Genomic DNA, 24,090 nt, shown 5'->3' on the forward strand with positions numbered 1-24,090 from the left:
TTCATTTGCCCGGCCCTCTGCTCAGCCAGAATTCCGGTTAACCATCATTGGCAAAAACGGGCCGACGCTAGCGGCGTCCGCACTCGACGTCCTTGAGCCCGTTCTGTCTGAAGGCCGCGGTTTCCACCCTCGGGTGCGTCTCGACTTTTCCAAAGTTCGCCTCCGATCACGACTGTTGTGCCCAATTTCTCCTTTTGTACGTCTTGTAAATAACGTCCCCTCCGACATTTGTATCACTAACTTATTTCAGTAGATTACTGCTTGTTTTGACTCGTGCGCCGGCTTAACGTCCGGGCCGTTAAATCTCGGCCTGTCTTGTGAAGAAGATGTGTCACAAGACTCACCACTCTTCTTACCGGTTTCTTAATCCCTGTGGTTTGTTCTTTCGGAGCGGAAACGGCGGCGGGAAAGGACGGCCTTTTTTCGACAAAGCCTTTTGTGGTTTGTTATTTTTTTTCTTCCGCCTGATCGCATCGGTTTAGTTCGGAGGTTAAAGCTGCCAACTTGCTGGTGTGGATTGTTTTACACAAAATAAAATCAAGCTGGACTTCTGATCTCAAGTGTCTCTTCCTTTTTTTAAAAAAGTAATAACAATAATTAAGCTAGAAGCCTGGAGCCAATAGAAAAATTGCATATATGCCCAAGAAGATTAATGAGAAATGGCTTATTCTGTGGAAACATTGTAGAAGTACAAATAGTTCTTGACTTACAACCATTTCTTAATAATAATAATAATAATAGTAATAATGGAAGGGATCTTGGAGGTCATCTAGTCCAACCCCCTGCTCAGGCAGGAAACCCTATACTAGTGATGGCGAACCTTTTAGAGACCAAGTGCCCAAAATGCAACCCAAAACCCACTTTTGCATCGTCGGGTGCTGGGTGGGCGTGGCCCATTGGGTGGGTGTGGCCCATTGGGTGGGCGTGGATGCGGTGGTAACGGCAGACTGGGTGGGACTAAAAAGTTCAATCAATTCCAACTTTGCAAGATCTTTTTTTCCCACGAGAAGTTGAAATTGACTGATTAAACCTTTTTTTTTTTTTTTTGCACACAGCGGCGGAGGCCTAAAGCGAAAAGGTTTTATAAAACCCAGCTGAAGGCCTAGGACTGGGGCGACAACATTCGTGCCCACAGAGAGGGCTCTGAGTGCCGCCTCTGAGACCCGTGCCATAGGTTCGCAACCACTGCCCTATCCCATTTCGGACAAATGGCTGGCCAGTCTCTTCTTAAAAACCTCCAGTGTTGGAGCATTCACCGCTTCTGGAGGCAGGTGGTTCCATTTGTTAATTGTCCTCACTGTCAGGAAGTTTCTCCTTAGTTCTAGGTTGCTTCTCTCTTTGGTTAGTTACCATCCGTTGCCTCTTGTCCTGCCTATTCTGGGGAGGGTGGGAAGGGACAGGAGAAGCCCCCTCCCCTTTCAGAACAAAGATGACACCTGAGCTGACCAGCAGAATGGCCGAGAATTCTGCCAGCCGGATGTTTGGGGAATCTCGTTTGAGTCTTAACTGGGAGGACGTTTCCCTAGAACGGCGGCGAACGTATGAGGAGGTGATAAGCCGCCTGGGAAAGCCAAGGGAAATCATCAAATCATCAATTAAAAAATGAAAATTAGAATATTTCAGACATGCGATGCGACACCCAGAAAAATATAGCATACTCCATTTAATCCTCCAGGGCAGTGGTGGCGAACCTATGGCACGGGTGCCAGAGCCCTCTCTGTGGGCACGCGTGCCGTCACCCCAGTCCTAGGCCTCCACCCACCCACCCATCCATCCACCCGCCAACCCATCCATCTACTCACCAACCCATCCATCCACCAACCATCCATCCACCCACCAAGCCATCCACCAACCAACAATCCATCCACCCACCCACCAACCAACCATCCACTCACCAACCCATCCATCCATCCACCCACCCACCAACCAACCATCCACTCACCCACCCATCCACCCACCAACCATCTACCTACCCACCCACCAACCCACCCATCCACCCATCCACTCACCAACCCATCTATCCATCCACTCACCAACCCATCCATCCACCCACCAACCCATCCACCTACCCACCCACCAACCAACCATCCACCCATCCACTCACCAACCCATCTATCCATCCACTCACCAACCCATCCATCCACCCACCCACCAACCATCCATCCACCAACCCATCCACCTATCCACCCACCAACCCATCCATCCCACTCACCAACCAACCATCCACCAACCCATCCACCCACCCACCTATCCATCCACTCACCAACCCATCCACCCACCAACCATCCACCCACCCACCAACCATCCACCACCCATCCATCCACTCACCAACCCATCCATCCACCCACCCACCCACCCACCATCCACTCACCAACCCACTCATCCACCCACCAATCCATCCATCCACCCATCCACTCACCAACCCATCTATCCATCCACCCATCAACCCATCCATCCACCCATCCATCCACCCACCAATCCATATCTGTCCTCCTCCTCCTCCTCCTCCATCTATCCAACAGCCTATTCTCACCAACAGGGCAAATCTATAAACCGCAAAACCTCTAGCACTGATGGTGTTACCTAGTTGGGTCATGAAACGTCTGCAAGAAAACCACCCAGTTCAGAGAGCAGTAAGGACCCCACAAATAGCAAAAGTGTCCTTCGGAGCAGATCCCTGTGTCTTCAATCCCGGTTAGGTCAAGAGGGTCTTAACTGAAACCCAACAACAGGGTTGTCACGGTTACAGATGGGGCTCTGCAATTCCCTTCCGGAGGGACCCACAACCTCACTCAGCTTTTCCTGAACCCCTTCAAACCTCACTCGGGTTTCCCGATCCCCTTCAAACCACAACCAGACCACCTCTCCTTTCAAAAGGAGCCTTCGTCAATCAACCACGTGTTAAAGAGCTGTTACACAATCTTTAATAATACCAATCCCTGAATTCAGCCATTTCACATAGAGGTTCTTAAGTGCCTTGTTCTTTGACACCAATGTAAAGCTTTTCGAGGTAGTCCCACATCCTCCATCCACTTCTCTCCCCCCCCCCCGTTCAAGGGGGTCCTGAAGTCACACGAGATGTCCTTCAGGTTTAACTGATTGACAGATGACAACCGTTTTTCTCTTCCTCGTAACCAGCCTTCTCCTCAAGCATGTTCTTGCTGGCTAAGATGCCTTCAATGTAGGATTCCTGTCGCACCTCTGTTAAGAAATCGGATGGCAAAAGAGGAGCATTTATTCTTCTGCGGACCATGACTTCCCCGGAAGCTTTTTTTGAGGACTTCACACCTGAGGAATTCAGGGGAAGATGACTATGGCAAGGCCGCACTGCCGGATTGCAAGATGCGAAGGCACAACGTGGAAAAGGAGTTTTGGTGCAATTAAGGTGGCGCGGAAACTCGAGTTGTAGCAATTTTGCCAGTCTTGGTTTTCTTTGGAATAAAGCTTCCCGATGCAGCGGGCACCCTCGGGACAGGCTACTGAGCTATTCAAACTGCTCGTAAACGGTGCGATACAAGCAGTAATGTTGGATCATAAAGACAATGTCGAAGATGATGGAGAAGAGGCCGAGGCCAAACTTGGTGGGGTCTCCAAAAATCAGCTTCCATTCGTCTGAAGGAGAAGAAGAAGAAAGAGACAATGAGAGCTTACAAGAAGCGGTCGAGTTGACAGACAGAGGCTAATAAATACTTGGAAAAGCATAAATAGATTTCCCCCCTATTTATAATTCACAGTGCAATGAAAATTTTGGGCATTTTCCTGAAGAGTCTGTACAATTTTGTATGGGGAATTGCTCAGCAGGTGTCCAAATGAAGTGAGAGATGCTGACATGAACTTGTAGTTTTATATTTTATATTTTATATTATATTTTATATTATATTTTATGTTTTACATCTGCATATACAGAAAACTAGATAGTCAGGGGCATTGTGAGGTAAATCAACACAGGAGGAGCATCATGAGGTAAATCACAGCACAAAAGAGAGTGCAGAAGAAAAAGGTGGGAAAAAAGGGAAACTCCCCCTTCACTCCCACAGCAACCAATCACAGCACAAATTACCTCATACAGGAGCCAGCACTCTCCAACCAATCAACTACACGATGCAAATGTTAAGCTAACTAAGTTCACTAAGACAGTTGTTCTCCATTGATAACAGAAGGATAGGAGATAACTTGAGATCTATTAGATTATTAGCTATGAATATGTGTGAATCCATCGTTTTTCTCTCCTTTTCAAAATGGATAAACATAAAAGTGCATCTCTTTGCCTCAGGGATATGTCTCCCATCATACTTTCAGAAGGGACCCTCTCCAGTCTCTAAACCAGACATGTCAAACTCACGATGTCACGTGACGTCACACAATGTATCGGAGCTTTTTTGCCATTGCCGGCAACGGGGTGGGCGCGGCTCCGGTATGATGAAACCGGCCCGTGGGCCAGCAGTTTGACACCCCTGCTCTAAACTGTCAGGGAATTGCTCAGCCGGTGTCCAAATGCAGTTAGAGACACTGACACAAACTTGTAGCTTTATATAAATAAATATGTTTTACATCTACATATACAGCAAACTAGATAGGCAAACAGGAGCATCATGAGGTAAATCACAGAGCACACAGAAGAAAAAGGCGGGAAAAAAGGGAAACTCCCCCTCCACATCCACAGCAACCAATCACAGAACAGATTGCCTCGTGTAGGCGCCAGCACTCTCCAAACAACCACAACTGCGGTCACTGCACAGCCCCACTGCTCCAACTGCTAAATTATTAAATATCTTAACACATTTCTACTGCTTTCCTGAGGAATTTACAAGCAAGATTAATCCATCACCGAAGAGTGCAGATGGTCCTCAACTTACAATCGCAATTGAGGCCAGAATTTTCATGGTTAAGCAAGGTGGTTGTTAGGCTACAAAAGCACTGAAAAAAGTGACCTACATCTGGTCCTCACACTTACAACTGCCACTGCCTCCCCACAGACACATGATCAAAAGTCAGTTGTTCAGCAACTGACATGTATTTCTGATGGTTGCGGTGTCACGTGATCCCCATTTGCGACCCTCCCAGTTGGCATACGACAAACAAAGTCAATGGAGAAAAAGCCAGATTCGCTTAAAGACCCTGTGATTCACTTAACGACTGCAGTGATCTGCTTAGCAGCAGTGGCAAAAAAAGTCGTAAAATTGGGCACGCCATGCTTAGTAATGCAATTTCTGGTCCCAATTGAGATTGTAAGTTAAGAATTACCTTTAGCTATGCAGTGAAGAGGGATTATGGATAGCTCCTGAGGGATGCATACTAGACCCACAAAGTATAAGTAGTCCTTGATTTACAACCATTTCTGAAAAAAAGTGACTTACGACCGGTTTTCTCACTTATGACCATTGCAGCATCCTCATGATCAAGCGATCAAAATTCGGATGTTTGGCAAACTGGCATGTACTTATGACGGTTGCAGTGTCCTGGGATCATGTGATCCCCTCTTGTGACCTGACAAGCAAAGTCAATGGGGAAAGCCAGATTTGCTTAACGACCGCATGATTCACTTAACCACAGTGATTCATTTAAGAAAGCTCGTAAAATGGGGGCAAAACAAACTTGACATCTGCCTCACTTAGCAACATAATTCTGGGCTCAGTTGTGGGCGTAAGTCGAGGACTACCCGAATGTCACCTTTTCTGACTTGTCTGACTCGACGGGCCGCCCTTACCGTTGTTGTAGGATTGCAGGAACATCTGCATGAGACTGAAGGCACCTCCAGTGAAGTCCAGCAGGACGTTGCCAATGCTCCAGCCCATGGTGCTCTTCCGGCGAAAGTTTAGATAGGCCTAAAACAAGACCAGAATGTTGGATAAGTAGGAAAAGAACATCTCTTCCACAAACAAGGTTTCAAACAAGTTAGCATCTTGTCTATGGAGGTTCTCAGTCGTCCAGGTCATCGTTGTCCCAAAAGTGTTTTTTCAGGAGGCCACTGGACTTTCTTGTTTTTTCTTTGAAGACGTTTCGCTTCTCATCCCAGAAGTTTCTTCTGCTCTGACTGGATGGCGGGGAATGGAAGGATTTATACTCCTTGCAGACAGCTGATCATTTGCCTCCTTTTGGAGAGAGGACACAGAAAAACCTCCAAGTGGCCTCAACGACTCTCCGAAAGAAGGCAAATGGCCAGCTTTCTGCAAGAACTATGACTCGTATTTATGACGGTTGCAGTGTCCCGGGGTCACGTGATCCCCTTTGGCGACCTTCTGACAAGCAAAGTCAATGGGGAAGCTGGATTCACTTAACAACCATGTTGCTAACTTAACAGCTGCCGGGATTCACTTAACAGCTGTGGCAAGCAAGGACGTAAAATGGGGCCAAACTCACTTAGCAATAGCAACAGCACTTAGACTTATATACCGCTCCACAGGGAGCTTTACAGCCCTCTCTGAGCAGTTTACAGAGTCAGCCTATTTGCCCCCAACAACCTGAGTCCTCATTTTACCGACCTCGGAAGGACGGAAGGCTGAGTCAACCTTGAGCCGGTCAGGATCAAACTGCTGGCAGTGGGCAGAGTCAGCCTGCAATGCTGTATTATAACTACTGTGTCACCATAGCTTCCTTCCTTCCTTCCTTCCTTCCTTCCTTCCTTCCTTCCTTCCTTCCTTCCTTCCTTCCCTCCTTCCCTCCCTCCCTCCCTCCCTCCCTCCCTCCCTCCCTCCCTCCCTCCCTTTCTTCCCAAGCAATAGCACTTAAGACTTATATATCGCTTCACAGGACCTTTTACAGCTGTCTCTAAGTGATTTATAGAGTCAGCCTATTTGCCCCCAACAATCTGGGTCCTCATTTTACCGACCTCGGAAGGATGGAAGGCTGGGTCAACCTCGAACCGGTCAGGTTGAACTTCCTGGCTGTGGGCAGTCAGTCAGCCTGCAATGCTGCATTCTAACTACTGCACCACCATGGCTTCCTTCCTTCCTTCCTTCCTTCCTTCCTTCCTTCCTTCCTTCCTTCCTTCCTTCCTTCCTTCCTTCCTTCCTTCCTCCCTCCCTCCCTCCCTCCCTCCCTCCCTCCCCTTTCCCAAGCAATAGCACATATATTGCTCCACAGGGCCTTTTACAGCCCTCTCTGAGCAGTTTACAGAGTCAGCCTCTTGCACCCCCCAACAATCTGGGTCCTTGTTTTACCCACCTCAGAAGGACGGAAGGCTGAGTCACCCTTGAGCAAATGTCTCACTTAGCGACAGAAATGTTGGGCTCAATGGTGGCTGTAAGCCGAGGACTAACTATACCCCTGCTCAGTGTGGGTTCCCAGAGTCCATGGAGGGTCGGGCAGAACCCGAGAACCGATCCCTCCTTCGCTCACCTGGGGGAAGTACTTGATGAGCGTGATTCCCAGCTTGATGTAGGAGAAATAAAACAAGAATTGCAACCAGGTGATGATTTGGGCCACAGTCACAGCCAGGGTGGTGAAGACAAACAGCCACGCCGCCACCAGGAACCCAATGGCGACTCGAGACACCTTCTGACTTTCTCTCTGCGGGGGAAGCAACGAGAGAGAGAGAGAAAGAGAGAGAGAGAGAGAGAGAGAGAGAGAGAGAGAGAGAGAGAGAGATTTGATAGACATAGATAGATGATAGATGATAGATAGATAGATAGATAGATAGATAGATAGATAGATAGATAGATAGATAGATGGATGATAGGTAGATAGATATTTGATAGATGGATATTTGATATAGACATAGATATATATTAGATAGATAGATGATAGATAGGTAGATAGATATTTGATAGACATAGATATTTGATAGACAGATATTTGATATAGACATAGATATTTGATAGATACATAGATATATATTTGATAGACAGGCAGATAGATAGATATTTGATAGACATAGATAGATGAGGTAGATATTTCATTGATAGATACATAGATGATAGATAGGTATAAATAGATGATAGATAGACAGACAGACAGACAGATAGACAGATAGATAGATGTAGAGAGGTAGAGAGAGAGAGATTTGATAGACATAGATAGATGATAGACAGATAGATATAGATAGATAGACATAGATAGATATTTGATAGATAGACATAGATATTTGATATAGACATAGATATATATTAGATAGATAGATAGATAGATAGATAGATAGATAGATAGGTAGATAGATATTTGATAGATAGACATAGATATATATTAGATAGATAGACAGATAGATAGGTAGATATTTTATAGACATAGATAGATGATAGGTAGATATTTGATTGATAGACATAGATAGATGATAGATAGGTATAAATAGATGATAGATAGATAGACAGACAGACAGATAGATATATGTAGAGAGGGAGAAAGAGAGAGAAAGAGAGAGAGTCAGTCAACATTTCCCAGCCACAAATTAGTTCCCCAGTGGGCATCAATGGACAGAATTGACGGGTCAACTCAAGGCTGGCCAAGGAATTTGCCGCCCACGGGCCGCCCGTGGGCAGAGGAACCTTTGCAGTCTGCCAAACATTCCTGCTTGAACTGGAGGTAAAATCCTGCCTCACCCCCCAAATCCTCCGTTTCCTTCTCAAAATCTCTGTGTCCAGAATACAGAATAACAAGAGTTGGAAGGGACCTTGGAGGTCTTCTAGTCCAACCCCCCAGCTCAGGAAGGAAATCCTATGCCACAGAAGTCCCCAACCTTTCGGGCACCACCAGGAACCGGTTCCGTGAAGAGAGGTTTTTCCATGGGCCGGAGGGTGCGTGGTTTTGTGTGCTGCCTGCATCCCGCGGATGGGGCTTGGCTTGTTTGTGTGGACCGGTTGCTGGCATGCCGCAGGTACCGGTCCACGGACCGGGGGTTGGGGACCGCTGATCTAGGGTCTTCTGCTTGAGCAGGGGGTTGGACTAGAGACCTCCAAGGTCCCTTCCAATGCTCTGTTATGACCTTCAGAGGTTCTGTCTGTCTGTCTAATATTTTTAGAAACAATTACAATTAGAGCTGTTGACTAGAAACAACAACATGCTCTTTTGTTTGGCTGTGTGTGTCATCGCTGCTAACATCGGATGTTTTCGCATTGACAACAGAGGGAAATGTAGCCATCTTTTGCCTTTTGCTTTTAGAGTGAGATGATGCTGGGAGAGAGGGATGTGAACGAGAGTCCAGCTAGACATAACAACACTAAACCTAGGGTGAGAATCAAGGTTATTGAAATAAGAGATGATAAGAACGGGAGAGGAAGCTAATTGGGGAATGTGGTTTATGACTGTTAACTGGAGGATGGAAATGTGCTTTGATACTATGTGCCCAGGGGAGGGGAATTCAGTTTTTGGCTTCCATTATGCAGTGCCGATATTATGCTACTCGAATAAAAGATCCTTTAAGGTAAACAATGCCTCGAAGTTCTTTTGAAGAATTTCATCTATCGGAACCATGACAGTTATGACAGCGTTGAAAAAATGGACTTATGCCCGTTTTTCACATTGACGACCATTGCAGCATCCCCCGGGCTCATGTGCTCAAAATTCAGATGCTTGGCAACTGACTCGTATTTATGACCATCGCTGCGTCCCTGTGGTCATGTGATCGCCTTTTGTGGCTTTCTGATGAGCAAAGTCAATGGGGGGGAGTCGGATTTGCTTAACGACTGTCTCACTTAACAACTGCAGTAATTCACTTAACAACTGCGACAGGAAAGGTCATAAAATGGGGTCAAATTCAGTTTAACGAATTTGCTCAGTGGTGTCATAAGTCAAGGACTACCTGTAAGGTAAAAGAGGACTTGGAAAGGATAGACAGACACACGTGGAGTCCTTGGCGCCCTCTGAGCTGGGTTGTTTTCTTGCAGATGTTTGATTACCCGACTAGGTAACACCATCAGTGCTAGAAGGGAGTGGCGTTTGTGGAGTGGAGGAGGAAGAGGGAAGAAGAGGAAGAGAAGAAAGAGATGGAAGAAAAAGAGAAGGAGGAAGAGGACTGTGGGGTCCTTGGTGACGTTTGAACTTGGCTGTTTTCTTGCAGATGTTTCGTTACCCAACTAGTGACACCATCAGTGCTAGAAGGGAGTGGGGTTTGCTGGGGGGGGGAGGAGGAGAGGAGGGACCTCGGAATCCTAGTGGACAATCACTTAAATAGGAGCCAGCCATGTGCTGCAGCTGCCAAAAAAGCCAACACAGTGCAAGGCTGCATTAACAGAGGGAGAGAATCAAGATCAGGTGAAGGGTTAATACCACTTTACAATGCCTTGGTAAGGCCACACTTGGAGTTTTGGTCACCTCGATGTAAAAAAGATGTTGAGATTCCAGAAAGAGTGCAGAGAAGAGCAACAAAGATGATTAGGGGACTGGAGGCTAAAGCATACAAGGAATAGTTGCTGGAATCGGGTATGTCTAGTTTAATGAAGAGAAGGACGAGGGGGGACATGATAGCAGCCTTCTAGTATCTCAGGGGCTGCCCCAAAGAAGAGGGAATCAAGCTGTTCTCCAAAGCACCTGAAGGCAGGAGAAGAAGCAACGGATGGAAACTAACCAAGGAGAGAAGCAACCTAGAACTAAGGAGAAACTTCCTGACAGTGAGAACAATTAACCAACGGAACAACCTGCCTCCAGAAGCGGTGAATGCTCCAACACTGGAAGTTTTTAAGAAGAGACTGGACAGCCATTTGTCTGAAATGGTATAGGGTCTCCTGCCTGAGCAGGGGGCTGGACTAGATGACCTCCAAGGCCCCTTCCAACTATTATTATTATTATTATTATTATTATTATTATTATTATTATTACTACTACTACTACTACTATTACTATTATTGTTATTATTATTATTATTATTAAGAGGAAGAAAAGGACAACAATTGTGGGTGCCTCTGAGCTTGGTGGTTTTCTCCAGATGTTTCATGACCCAATTAGGGAACATCATCAGTGCTAGAAGGGAGGAAGACGGGGACTGGGGGGGGGGTCCTTGGTGCTCTCTGAGCTGGGTGGTTTTCCTGCAGACGTTTCATGACCCAACTAGGGAACATCACCAGCGCACCTACCTCATAGATTAAGCACTGGAAGATGATGAACAAAGTGAGGGCTACAGCATGGAGGCTGAAAAACACATCGTTGCTGTCCACAGGATTCACTCCATTAGGATACCGGTGCAGGAATTGTTCCTGTGGAGGAAGGCAAAGCTGTTAACACTAAAATGGGTGGCCCAAGGTGGTTGATGACACCCAGCCAGGGAAGACAGGACCTAGGTACCTTTACAGGGACGATCCAAAAGAGTCCAATGTTGAAGACGCTGTAGGCAATGAAGCCGGTCAGGTTCAACGCGATGAAATCAAAACTAAGTCCCACAACACTGGCGGAAGGAACCGGGAAAAGTTCAGAGGAACAGTTGTGGGACCAACCTGGCTAGTTTTCAGGAATTTCACAAGTGTGCTAAACTCAGAACCTTGCAATGGCAATTGTCAGTTAGCTGGAGAAATTCAGTTTCTAGACCAGCGTTTTCCAAAGTTGAAGATGAGCGAACTCCTGTTCCCAGAATTCCCCAGCCAGCCTGCTTTAAGAGGAGTGGGCTTCCACTCCCAGAATCCCCCAGCCACCCTGCTTTAAGAGGGGTGGACTTCCACTCCCAGAATCCCCCAGCCAGCCTGCTTTAAGAGGGGTGGGCTTCCACTCCCAGAATTCCCCGGCCAGCAGGCTTTAAGATGGGTGGACTCAAACTCCCAGAATTCCCTAGCTAGCAGGCTTTAAGAGGGGTGGGCTTCCACTCCCAGAATCCTCCAGCCAGCATGCTTTAAGAGGGGTGGACTTCCACTCCCAGAATTCCCTAGCCAGCCTGCTTTAAGACATGACCACAATTTGTTTTCCAGCAGAAAATGGCAAAAAACACGCACGGGATATGCCGGATTCACTTAATGACTACATGTTCGCTTAACAACCATCTGATTTGCTTAAGGACCATGGCGACTCCCTTGACCAGCATCATAAAAACGGTCATAAAATTGAGCGTGAGCGTGATTATTTGATGCCTCAATTTAGATCACAATGACTTAACCACGAAAATTCTGGCCTCCGTTACCGTCGTAAGTTGAGGACTACCTTTTGGGGGGAAACAAAGGAGCTCCCTGTTTCAACAGACGGGAAACTGAAGCTGGCTAATTTTTAGTCGGCTTCAAGGCAACCTGTTGGAAAAATTAAAACGTGCGGAATCGGAGGGCCGTGCCAACCACTGTTGGGCCTTCTCAATGCCATTTTACTTGGTTAACACCAGAGCACGGAAACTGAGGACTGTTGTGTCTTTTACCTTTTGCGTCTCCAGTTCTCAAACACCTGAGGATAGAAGGAAACCGACCAGGCTAGGAAGTAGATCCAACCTATCACTTGGTCCACGATCCTTACGGCCTTGCTGTGAATCACAAGGAAGCGGATTCTGGGCCTGCAAAGGAAAAAGAGAGGGCTATGTTTGTGGGAACGTAACGATTCTAAACTGATGACTCGCTTGACGCCGCCCCCCTGGGCTCTGCCTCTTTTCCTCCTACGACTCCACCCTTGATGCCTCAGCTGGAGGTGGCCAGCGAAGAGGAAAAATAGCCAGTGAGTGAAATTATATCTTGATGAATGGAATTACCGGCTGAACGTGGGTTCGGTTATGGACGCTTACCCGATCTGGTGGGATGTGTTCACCTGCAGATATACTGTCACCTGCCCGACCTCTTTAGCACTCACAAGGAAATGTGCCTCCTTTTGGCCTGCAGTAATTATGACCTGTCAGAGATGGAGACATAAAACCTATGAACTGTCGATGAGATTCAAGGGATGGGCGTATGGCCGGATGGATGGCAATCCAACCATTTTTTCAGGCTGTTCCTGATGGATCATGACTCCACCTTGTCTTGGGGCTTAGAGTTTTTCAACCCTGGCAAGATGGGTGGACTTCAACTCCTAGAATTCTCCGCCCAGCCATGCGTAAAGCTGGGGAATTCTGGGAATTGAAGTCCACCCCTCTTAAAGCAGGTTGGCTAGGGAATTCTGGGAGTTGAATTCCACCCATCTTAAAGCATGCTGGCTGGGGAATTCTGGGAGTTAAAGTCTACTAATCTTATAGCAGGCTGGCTGGGGAATTCTGGGAATGAAAATACACCCCTCTTAGCAGGCTGGCTGGGGAATTCTGGGAGTGGAAGTCCACCCATCTTAAAATAAGCAGACAGGGGGATTCTGAGAGTGGACGTCCACCCCTCTTAGCAGGCTGGCTGGGGAATTCTGGGAGTTGAAGTCCACCAATCTTAAAATAAGCAGACTGAGGGATTCTGGGAGTGGAAGTCCACCCCTCGTAAAGCATGCTGGCTGGGGAATTCTGGGAGTTGAAGTCTACTAATCTTATAGCATGCTGGCTGGGGAATTCTGGGAGTTGAAGTCCACCCATCTTAAAGCATGCTGGCTGGGGAATTCTGGGAGTTGAAGTCTACTAATGTTATAGCAGGCTGGCTGGGGAAGTCTGGGAGTGAAAGTCCACCCAACTTAAAGCAGTCTGGCTAGGGAATTCTTGGAGTTGAAGCCCACCTATCATAAAACATGTGGTTTGGGAATTCTGGGAGCAGACGTCCACCCTTCTTAATGTTGCCACAGTCTAAGGCAGTGGTTCTCAACCTTTTTAATGCCGCGACCCCCAACCGGTCGTAAGTCGAGGTCTACTCAACCGGTCGTGACTACTCAACTGGTGTAGCACCGTTTGCAGAATGGGACTTTTGGCGGGCTCAGCAGGGCAGAGACAGCCTGGACAATTCCTACTGACTTTGGAAAGCCAATAGAATTAGACTCTATTCAAGAGAGTCTATTCTATTGGCTTTCAAAAGCCAATAGAATAAAAGGGAGTAGCAGAGCTAAGGAAAAGGGGAAAAAAAATGGCGGACTGCGTTATTTGGCGACCCCCGTGAAATGGTCGTTCGACCCCAAATGGGGTCCCGACCCACAGGTTGAGAACCACTGGTCTAAGGGTGTTGCCCCTTCAATCTCAGTTAGACCAGTGAGATTCAGGTAATCCTCGAGTTATGACGGTAACTGAGCCTGGCAATTACAGTTGTAAGTAGTTAAATAGGGACACTTATAACGCAGCTGACCACGTGACCAATTTCATGACTTTTTTGCAGCGGTCGTAAAGTGAACGTGTAGGTCGTTAAATGAACACCGCATTTGTTAAACCCATTATTTGCTCTGGGATATTTTTTGCTGGAAACCAGATGTCGATGCCAGCTGGCAGCAAAGACTGTCGTAAGTCATAGTCACCTGGCTGCAGGGCGCCGTGACGTGAGCCAGTAATTGGGCGTCCGGAATGTGTCATGTGTGAACATGGAAAAGGAGGGGCAATGTTGAAACTTTAAATAGTTGCTAAGCAATCAGTCATAAGTCGAGGACTACAGATGGAGCTCCACTCACAGCCACAATTTAGCTCCAAATCTTGTTAAGCAAGACAGTTGTTTCATGTGCCCCATTTCACGACTTTTCTTGCCACAATTGTTAAGTAAATCATTGCGGTTGTTAAGTCAGCAACATGGTTGTTAAGTGAATCTGGCTCTTCCATGGTCAGAAGGTTGCAAAAGGGGACACTGTCATAAGTATGAGTCAGTTGCCAAAGCATCCTAATTTTGATTACGGGATCGTGGAGATGTCGCAACGGTCATCAGGTGCGAAAAACGGGCCAAAGTCACGTTTTTCAGGGCCGTTATAACTTCGATCGGCCGCTAGCCCCACCGTCGTAAGTCGAGGACTTCCTATATTTGTATCGCAAAACGAAAAACAGATCGAATACAACTGATCTCATCCAATCCAGGCAGGCGAAAATCTACATCTCAAGCTTCCTCCTTCCGTTATAGATTCAAGATAGACAGTATTTAATATTTATTTGCTATGCACACTACATTATTATTATTATTATTATTAATAATAATAATAATAATAATAAAGTTGGAAGGGACCTTGGAGGTCATCTAGTCCAACCCCCTGCTCAGGCAGGAAACCCTATACCATTTCAGACAAATGGCTGTCCAGTCTCTTCTTAAAAACTTCCAGTATTGGAGCATTCACCGCTTCTGGAGGCAGGTTGTTCCACTGGTTAAGGAAGTTTCTCCTTAGTTCTAGGTTGCTTCTCTCCTTGATGAGTTTCCATCCATTGCTTCTTGTCCTGCCTTCAGGCGCTTTGGAGAATAGCTTGACTCCCTCTTCTTTGGGGCTGCCCCTGAGAATCTGGAAGACTGCTATCCTGTCCCCCCTTGTCCTTCTCTTCATTAAACTAGACAGACCCAATTCCAGCAACCGTTCCTTATGTGGTTTAGCCTCCAGTCCCCTGATCATCTTTCTTGCTCTTCTCTGCACTCTTTCTAGAGTCTCAACATCTTTTTTACATCACGGTGACCAAAACTGGATGCAATACTCCAAGTGTGGCCTTACCAAGGCCTTGTAAAGTGGTATTAACACTTCACGTGATCTTGATTCTATCCCTGTTAATGTTGTACATAGTATGTGTCATGTATGTGTTTCACTTTGAGAGCGGGCAACTACATTTCATTTTTGATGTTTGCCGTTGTGCCCACAGTAAAAAAAAAAAAAATGACAATAAAGATTATCTTATCTCACCTTACCTCCCCTCACCTCTTCTCATCTAAAACTTACCTGGTCAGGTAATTCAACAATGGTGACATTCTTTTTGGATGTATACGTCAGGTTGAAGCTTACTGCCAAAGTCTCGTTGGGTGGAGCACTGCAGAGACACCATAAAAAGACAGGCCGCATCGGCTGGGGAGAATTCGCACCCTCGTCCTTCCCAGGTGCCATCTAGCCCTTGCTGACGGGCCCAGCCCTCTACTACCAGCCGGCGTGACCTAAACATTAGGATTCACCGCCCGGCAACATTATCTTCCAAGGAACGCCCAGTCTGGAAGTCCCCAACGTAACAAAAGAAAATTGAATTTTTAATCACCGCCCCGGGTGAGGTGCCCGATTACATAGCCCTTCCTGGGTTTTCCCCAGGTGTGTTTGCCTTGAGGGGGAAGGTGAAAAATGTCTACCTGAAGGTGAGTGTGATTGTTTGCACGCTGTGGTTTTCCAGGGAAACTTCTTCGGGAGCAGAGAAAAGAGAGGGCTCATCTTCAACTGGGAAGAAAAAAAAAGGAAAAAAACCAAACATCAGGAATGTTTGAAGTCTCTTTTTCATCCCACGTTTCCGGCTTCGGACAGGAATATTTTTGATTTGGCAGGTGGGGGGGGGGGAACCCACATAATCCAGTCCATTTAAAAGACTGGCACGTGAGCCCCCTCCCCACCCACCCACCCACCCAATTGATCCAAGCTCAAGGCTTGGATCAGACTGCCTCTTGGGTGTAACACTTCCAATTCTCCATGTCACCCTTCATTGCCTATAGCCCAGGGGTGTCTAACCTGGACAACTTTAAGACCTGTGGACTTCATCTCCCAGAATTCCTCAGGGCGTAAGCCTTAAATCAGTGGTTCTTTTTTAATGCCGCGACCCCCAACCGGTCGTAAGTCGAGGACTACTCAACCGGTCGTAAGTCGAGGACTACTCAACGGGTGCAGCACCGTTTGCAGAATGGTGCTTTTGGCGGGCTCAGCAGGGCAGAGACAGCCTGGACAATTCCTATTGGCTTTGGAAAGCCAATACCATTAGACTCTATTCAAGAGAGTCTATTCTATTGGCTTTCAAAAGCCAACAGAATAAAAGGGAGTAGCACAGCTAAGGAAAAGGGGGAAAAAAATGGCGACTGCGTTGTTTGGCGACCCCCGTGAAAAGGTCGTTCGACCCCAAATGGAGTCGCGACCCCACAGGTTGAGAACCACTGCCTTAAATTAAAGGAAGGCTGGAGATCCCTGATCTAGATCAGTGGATTTCAATCTTGGCAGCTTTAAGGTGAGGGGACCTCAACTTCAAAGAAGGAAGGAAGGAAGGAAGGAGATGAGAAAAAAGGAAAATGGGAGGAGAGGAGAAGGAAGGAAGGGAGCAGAAGTAGGGGAGCAAGGGGAAGGAAAGAAGGAAGGAAGGAAAAGAGGGAAAGAGGAAGAGGAAAAAAGGAAGGAAGGAGATGAGAAAAAAGGAAAATGGGAAGAGAGGAGAAGGAATTAAGGGAGCAGAAGTAGGGAGCAAGGGGAAGGAAAGAAGGAAGGAAGGAAAAGAGGGAGAGGAGAAGAGGAAGAGAAAAAAGGAAGGAGAAGGAGGGAGGAGATGAGAAAGAAGGAAAATGGGAGGAGAGGAGAAGGAAGGGAGGGAGAAGTAGGAGGGAAGGAAAGAAGTAAGAAAAGAGGGAGAGGAGGAAGAGAAAAAAGGAAAGAAGAAGGAGGGAGATGAGAAAGAAGGAAAAAGGGAGGAGAGAAAGAAGGAAAAGAGGAGAAGGAGGGGGGAGGAGGGAAGGAAGGGAAGGGAAGAAGAGAGGGAGGGAAAGAAGATGCTGGCTAGGGAATTCTGGGAGTTGAAATCTACAGGTCTTCAAGTTGCCAAGGTTAGTATAACCCATGTAGACGTAAACGCTGAAAAGAGATACTCCATTTTGCTCAGCAACTTGCTTCTAGATTTAGGGACATAGTTTAGAAATATCTCATTTGCATCCATGAATGCATAAATGGGGCAGGTGCTGAAAAGGAAGAGATGAACCTCACCCGCTGGTTTATCTAAAGGGGTTGTTTTTCAAGTATGGCAACTTTAACCTGGATAAACTTCCACTCCCAGAATCCCCCAGCCAGCCTGCTTTAAGAGGGGTGGGCTTCCACTCCCAGAATTCCCCAGCCAGCCTGCTTTAAGAGGGATGGACTTCCATTCCCAGAATCCCCCAGCCAGCCTGCTTTAAGAGGGGTGGGCTTCCACTCCCAGAATTCCCCAGCCAGCCTGCTTTAAGAGGGATGGACTTCCATTCCCAGAATCCCCCAGCCAGCATGCTTTAAGAGGGGTGGGCTTCCCCTCCCAGAATCCCCCACCCACATGCTTTAAGAAGGGTGGACTTCCACTCCCAGAATCCCCCAGCCAGCCTGCTTTAAGAGGGGTGGGCTTCCACTCCCAGAATTCCCCAGCCAGCCTGCTTTAAGAGGGATGGACTTCCATTCCCAGAATCCCCCAGCCAGCCTGCTTTAAGAGGGGTGGGCTTCCACTCCCAGAATTCCCCAGCCAGCCTGCTTTAAGAGGGATGGACTTCCATTCCCAGAATCCCCCAGCCAGCATGCTTTAAGAGGGGTGGGCTTCCCCTCCCAGAATCCCCCACCCACATGCTTTAAGAAGGGTGGACTTCCACTCCCAGAATCCCCCAGCCAGCCTGCTTTCAGAGGGGTGGACTTCCACTCCCAGAATTCCCCAGCCAGCCGGCTTTGGTGTAAGTCTGCTGGCTGTGGAATTGTGAGAGTTGATGCCCAGCCGCCTTAAAGTGCCGAAGTCTGAAAAACTCTAAAGCACCTCTTAAAACAAAAAACACAGGAACAGGTTCAAATTGCAAGCCAGATAGCTCGCAGATCCCTGAAGTCCTTCATTTTGCAAGCCAAATACACTTACCGCCGGCGGCGAAAGAGACAAAGGACCAAAACAGCAGCGAGAAAAGGCCGCGTCTCTTCCCCATCCTGCCGAAAGAGCCGACAGCTGCAAAGTAGAACAACAAAAAAAGGGGAAATTCTCAAGTTTTTCTAAAAAAAACCAAAAGGGGGGAACAAAACAAAACAAAACAAAAAAACCCCAGCCTCCAAAGGTCAAACTCGCTTGTGTAAAATGCAATTATCGCCAAAGCAAATCGTAGCCTCTTTGCAGACAATCACATGATAAAACATATGGGCTCCTGGTTGCCGGTGCGGTTTTTTACAGTGAAAAAAAAATTGCACTCGTGACGTGTCCCAAATCAGCAGTGTGTGTGTGGGGGGAAGTTTTCAACTCCCCGATGACGGTCCTTATCTCATGCCAATCGATCCCAAGAAAGAGGATCCCCAAGGACCAAGGCTGTACCCCCAAGCGGCTCAAAACCAGAGATCAAAAGAATGGGAGTATGGTTTGTCCCATCAGTTTACTCGACGGTGTAGTAGGCGAACTGCTCATCTACACAAAGGCTTCTGCATCAGACAAATAGGTTTTGCAAACAATCATTATCTATGCCTCATTCCGTCTCGCCTCTCCCTGTGTCCCTGCCCCACCCCGCTGCTGTCTTGTACGTACACAACAAGGCATTGTATCTGAGACCAAAATTTGCATGGAGAAGCAAGGTGGCGGTTCAGCCACCCCCGAATTTATGACCTTTTTGGTCAGAGTTGTTAAGTCAGTGGTTCTCAACCTTTTTAATGCCGCGACCCCCAACCGGTCGTAAGTCGAGGACTACTCAACCGGTCGTAAGTCGAGGACTACTCAACCGGTCGTAAGTCGAGGACTACTCAACGGGTGCAGCACCGTTTGCAGAATGGGACTTTTGGCGGGCTCAGCAGGGCAGAGATAGCCTGGACAATTCCTATTGGCTTTGGAAAGCCAATAGAATTAGACTCTATTCAAGAGAGTCTATTCGATTGGCTTTCAAAAGCCAATAGAATAAAAGGGAGTAGCACAGCTAAGGAAAAGGGGAAAAAAATGGCGGACTGCGTTGTTTGGCGACGTAAATCACAGCAGTTAAGGGAGTCACTTAGTCCTAAAGTGGATTTTCCCACTGTCTTTCTTTGTTGGAAGCTAGCTGGGAAGGTCGTAAAGGGCAGATTGGGTGAGACCTGGGGGCAACAGGGAGAAGAAAGATGATTAGGGGACTTTGGCTGCCCCAAAGAAGAGGGAGTCAAGCTATTTTCCAAGGACAAGAAGCAACGGATGAAAACCAATCAAGGAGAGAAGCAACCTAGAACTAAGGAGAAACTTCCTGACAGTCAGAACAATTAACCAGTGGAACAATCTGCCTCCAGAAGCGGTGAATGCTCCAACACTGAAAATTTTTAAGAAGAGACTGGACAGCCATTTGTCCAAAATGGTATAGGGTTTCCGGCCTGAGCGGGGGGTTGGACTAGATGACCTCCAAGGTTCCTTCCAACTTTAGTATTATTATTAAGAACCAAGAAGGACGGTTCAGAAGAGATTGAGTTAGATGAGGGAATAGAAGGGGAATTCATCAAATTTGCAGATGACACCCAACTGGCAGGAGTAGCCAACACCCCAGAAGACAAACTCAGGAATCAAAAAGATCTTGACAAACTTGAACCATGGGCCCTGTCCAACAAAATGAGTTTCCATGTGGAGAAAAGCAAAGCTTTACATTTAGGCAGGAAAAACCAAAGGCGCAAGTACAGATTGGGCGAGACCCGGCTCAAAAACAGGCACTGTGAGAGGGACCTCGGAGTCCTAGTGGACGATCACTTGACCGTGAGCCAGCCATGTGCAGCAGCAGCCAAAAAAGCTAACACAATCCTGGGTTGTAAAAACAGAGGCGTAGAATTAAGATCACGTGAAGTATTAGCACCGCTTTATAAAACCCTAGTGAGACCACACCTGGAATACTGCAGCCAATTTTCGTCACCATATTGCAGAAAAGATGTCGAGAGTTTGGAAAAAAAATCAGAGAAGAGCAACTAAGATGATCAAAGGCCTGGACACTAAAACATACGAAGAACGGCTGCAGGATTTGGGTTTGGCTAGTCTAAAGAAAAGAAGAAATAGGGGAGACATGATAGCAGTGTTCCAGTATCTGAGGGGCTGCCACAAAGAAGATGGGGTCAAATTATTCTCCAAAGCATCTGAAGGCAGGATAAGAAACAATGGTTGGAAACTGAACAAAGAGAGAAGCAACCTGGAATTAAGGAGAAACCTCCTAACAGTGAGGACAATTAACCAGTGGAACAGCTTGCCACTAGAAATCATGGACACTCCATCACTGGAGGTTTTTAAGAAGAGGCTAGACAGTAACCTGTCTGAAACAGTGTAGGGTCTCCTGCTTTAGAAGACCTCCAAGGTTCTATTCTATTCTATTCTATTCTATTCTATTCTATTCTATTCTATTCTATTCTATTCTATTCTATTCTATTCTATTCTATTCTATCCCAAATTCTATTCTATTCTATTCTATTCCAAATTCTATTCTATTCTATTCTATTCTATTCATGTGATCCCAGGATGCTGCAACTGCCATAAATACATCCCAGCTGAATTTTGGCCATGTGATTGTGGGGATGCTGTGATAGTTATAAGTGTGAGGACTGATCATAAAGCACTTTTTTCAGTGCTGCTGTAACTCCCAACAGTCCCAAAACGAATGGTTTTAAATGGAGGACTCTCTGTCTTCCACCAATCAGATACACTCTTATGATTCGCAAATGCAAAAGGGCCACAATTTGCTCTTCTGATGGCAGGAAACAATCTGCTCTTCTAGAAATTTCCTTGTGTGAAACTGTTTGCAAATGCAGCATAACAGAAATCTGATACTGTAAGAGTCAACTGTCATTTTTATCTCCACAATAGGACGGTTTAGCCATAAACCTCTACGGCTAATGTCATTTTTTTTTTAAAAAAAATTGAGATTGCAATCCTATGTGCCATGTACAATCTTGAGTTTTAATGTATTGAAAAGGTCTGGGGGTCTCCTGCTTGAGTAAAGGGTTAGACTAGAAGACCTCCAAGGTCCCTTCCACAGCTCTGTTATTCTGTAAAAAAAAAGGCCTCTGACTACAAGATAGGATTATGGTGTTGATATCTTGTACGAAATATGACAAATGCAATCTTGTACCAAAAGAAGGCAAATGTGATCAACCAAGTGTGAACACTAACCTTATAAATCACATAGACTGACACGGGTTGTAAAGGAAAAAAAAACTTCCGTTGTGAGCTAATATTTACCCTCGCCCACTTGATTTGGATCTACTTTTGAAACAATAAACAGCTAAAATAATTGCCTTCCTCATTCCACCATGATTTATTGACCATTCAGGCTGGAGCTCAGTTGACCTCCAGCCAACAGCTGTTTAAATGATTTACTTATAGATAAGAGCTAAAGAGAGCAAAATAAAATATTTTTCTCTTCATCAGTACATTAAATCTCATCTTCTGAATTCTCACTTTATGTCTCAGCTCAGTATAAATTCTCACTTTATGTCTCAGCTCAGCAATAATGGTCTTTTTAAAAAGGTATACATTTAGATATCATTTAAACCAGGGGTCTTCCAACGGCTCTTTTATGACTGGTAGACTTCAACTCCCAGAATTCCTCAGACAGGCACGCTGGCTGAGGAATTCTGGGAGTTAAAGTCCACAAGTCATAAAAGGGCCAAGTTTGAAGACCCCTGATTTAAACATAAACAACAACCATAAAAGTCAACTCTAGATGAGACAGGCTAATATATGGTAAATTTAATAAATAACTAAATAAAACATAGATGACTGAGGAATTGTACCACTACATACAGGTAGTCCTCAATTTACAATGGTGCATTTAGTACAGTGGTTCTCAACCTTTCTAATGGCGCGACCCCATAATACAGTTCCCCATGTTGTGGTGACCCCCAACCACTTATACATCACCGGGTGCCAGGGGCGTGACCATAGAAAAGGGGGAAAAAATGGCAGACAGCCTTGTTTGGCGACCCCCGTGAAATGGTCGTTCGACCCCAAATGGGGTCCCCACCCACAGGTTGAGAACCACTGATTTAGTAACTGTTGAAAAAAGTGACTTATGACCATTTGTCACACTTACAACCATTGCAGTATCCCTGTGGTCACATGATCAAAATTCAGACACATGGCAACCCACTCATATTTATGACGGTTGCAGTATCCCGGGGTCATGTGATCCCCTTTTGCGATCTTCTGACCAGCAAAGTCCATGGGTGAGCCAGATTCATTTAATCACCATGTGATTCACTTAACAACTATGGCAAGAAAGGTCGTAAAACGGGGCAAAACTCAAAGTAACAGCTGTCTTGCTTAGCAACAGAAATGTTGGGCTCTATTACGGTCGTAAGTCGAGGACTACCTGTATGTCATTGCATGTAGGTAATCTATTCTTTGCCCCCCCCATTTTTTCCTTACTGTTTGTTTCTGTTGCTTTTTATTGAAGTAATAAAAATAAAAATGTTTACAAAAAAGAAACTGGATTGTCTGCCAAGCAGGAAAGAGAAAGATGAATGGAAAAACCAATCTGAAACAGGTTACTCATTTGAAAATAATTCTTGGAAAACATTTTTCCTGCGGTTAACAAACTGTTCATTTTTTTAAAAAAGTATAAGAGAGAAAGCCAGCAAAAGGTGCTCATGTGATTGTTGTTATTATTATTACTTATTACATTACTGTTATTATTATTATTAGATTCCCCGGGTTGTTGTTACTATTACTATTACTTCTATCACTACTACCACTACCACTACTACTAATAATAATAATCCACTCCACAAACAATGGGAACTGTAGTCAAAGGCATATGGGAAATGTGGGCTCCATTCCCCCCCTCCAAACACCCCCAGGATTCTCGGTGTCCGAGAGGCCATGAACTCTGTCCATGCTCAGAGGCTCTATCACTCAAGAGGGGCAAACATTCTGGGAGGGGGGGAACCTTGGGGTTTGGGGAGGGGCTTCCTAACCAGAAGGGGGATAAATTTCTACGACTAATGGGGGAGGGTCGTCATTTCTCGCCCCTATCCTCCTCGGGGTTCTGGACTACAACTCCCATCGTGTAGGAGGGCGCCCAGTTGGAGAAGGGTTTGCCAGACAGATCTGGGGGGGGCTCACTCTCCCCAAAACCACAACCCCCGTCATGCAACGCGGTAGCTAACCGTCGAAGCTCACGATGAGACTTCGCAGGGCACGATGGGAGCGGTAGTCCTCCTGACTCCCTTTCCCACAGGTCGCTCCGTCCCTCTCAGATTGGTCCCCGGGACTTCGTCTCCGTCCCCACCGCCTCCCGAGGGGGCGTCCACTTACCCGGAGAAGTAGAGCCGCTGCTCCATCCCGCGAACATGACTCCCCGCCCCGTCCCTAGCGTCCCGTTCTTGCCGTTGCTGACGAGATCGGCTCTATATAGTGACAGGACGGGCCTTCCCCCCTTTTCCCCTTTCGCTTGCCGTAGCGGCCATCTTGGTTGGGTAAAAGGGTGGCCGTTTCCGTGGTAACGAGTCCCTCCTGCGCATGCGTAAATGATCCAGGGCGTC

General features: G+C 46.5%; 2 protein-coding genes across 2 annotated transcripts in view; one reads left to right on the forward strand and one right to left on the reverse strand.

Moving 5' to 3' along the window:
- The window catches only part of TAX1BP3 (Tax1 binding protein 3), a 24,749-nt gene extending 24,195 nt beyond the window's left edge, over positions 1-554 (forward strand). Inside the window, exon 4 of the mRNA XM_039321375.1 lies at positions 1-554. This exon is cut by the window's left edge and continues 739 nt beyond it. The gene's annotated coding sequence lies outside the window, so the exon portion shown is untranslated.
- A 2,349-nt stretch (positions 555-2,903) lies between these two features.
- Positions 2,904-24,032, reverse strand: CTNS (cystinosin, lysosomal cystine transporter). Its single transcript, XM_039321362.1, has 11 exons — positions 23,864-24,032; positions 18,497-18,580; positions 16,017-16,101; positions 15,622-15,709; positions 12,617-12,720; positions 12,260-12,391; positions 11,212-11,311; positions 11,004-11,123; positions 7,339-7,509; positions 5,708-5,825; positions 2,904-3,612 (listed from the first exon to the last, which is right to left on the reverse strand). Exons 1-11 carry the CDS (start codon positions 23,898-23,900, stop codon positions 3,485-3,487), a joined length of 1,167 nt encoding a protein of 388 aa, XP_039177296.1. The 5' UTR covers positions 23,901-24,032; the 3' UTR covers positions 2,904-3,484.
- Positions 24,033-24,090: the final 58 nt, after the last annotated feature.

The sequence above is a fragment of the Crotalus tigris genome, unplaced genomic scaffold, assembly GCF_016545835.1.
Source record: "Crotalus tigris isolate CLP2741 ecotype Arizona unplaced genomic scaffold, ASM1654583v1 scf7180000023738.1706062, whole genome shotgun sequence".
NCBI classification, from domain to species: Eukaryota; Metazoa; Chordata; class Lepidosauria; order Squamata; family Viperidae; genus Crotalus; species Crotalus tigris.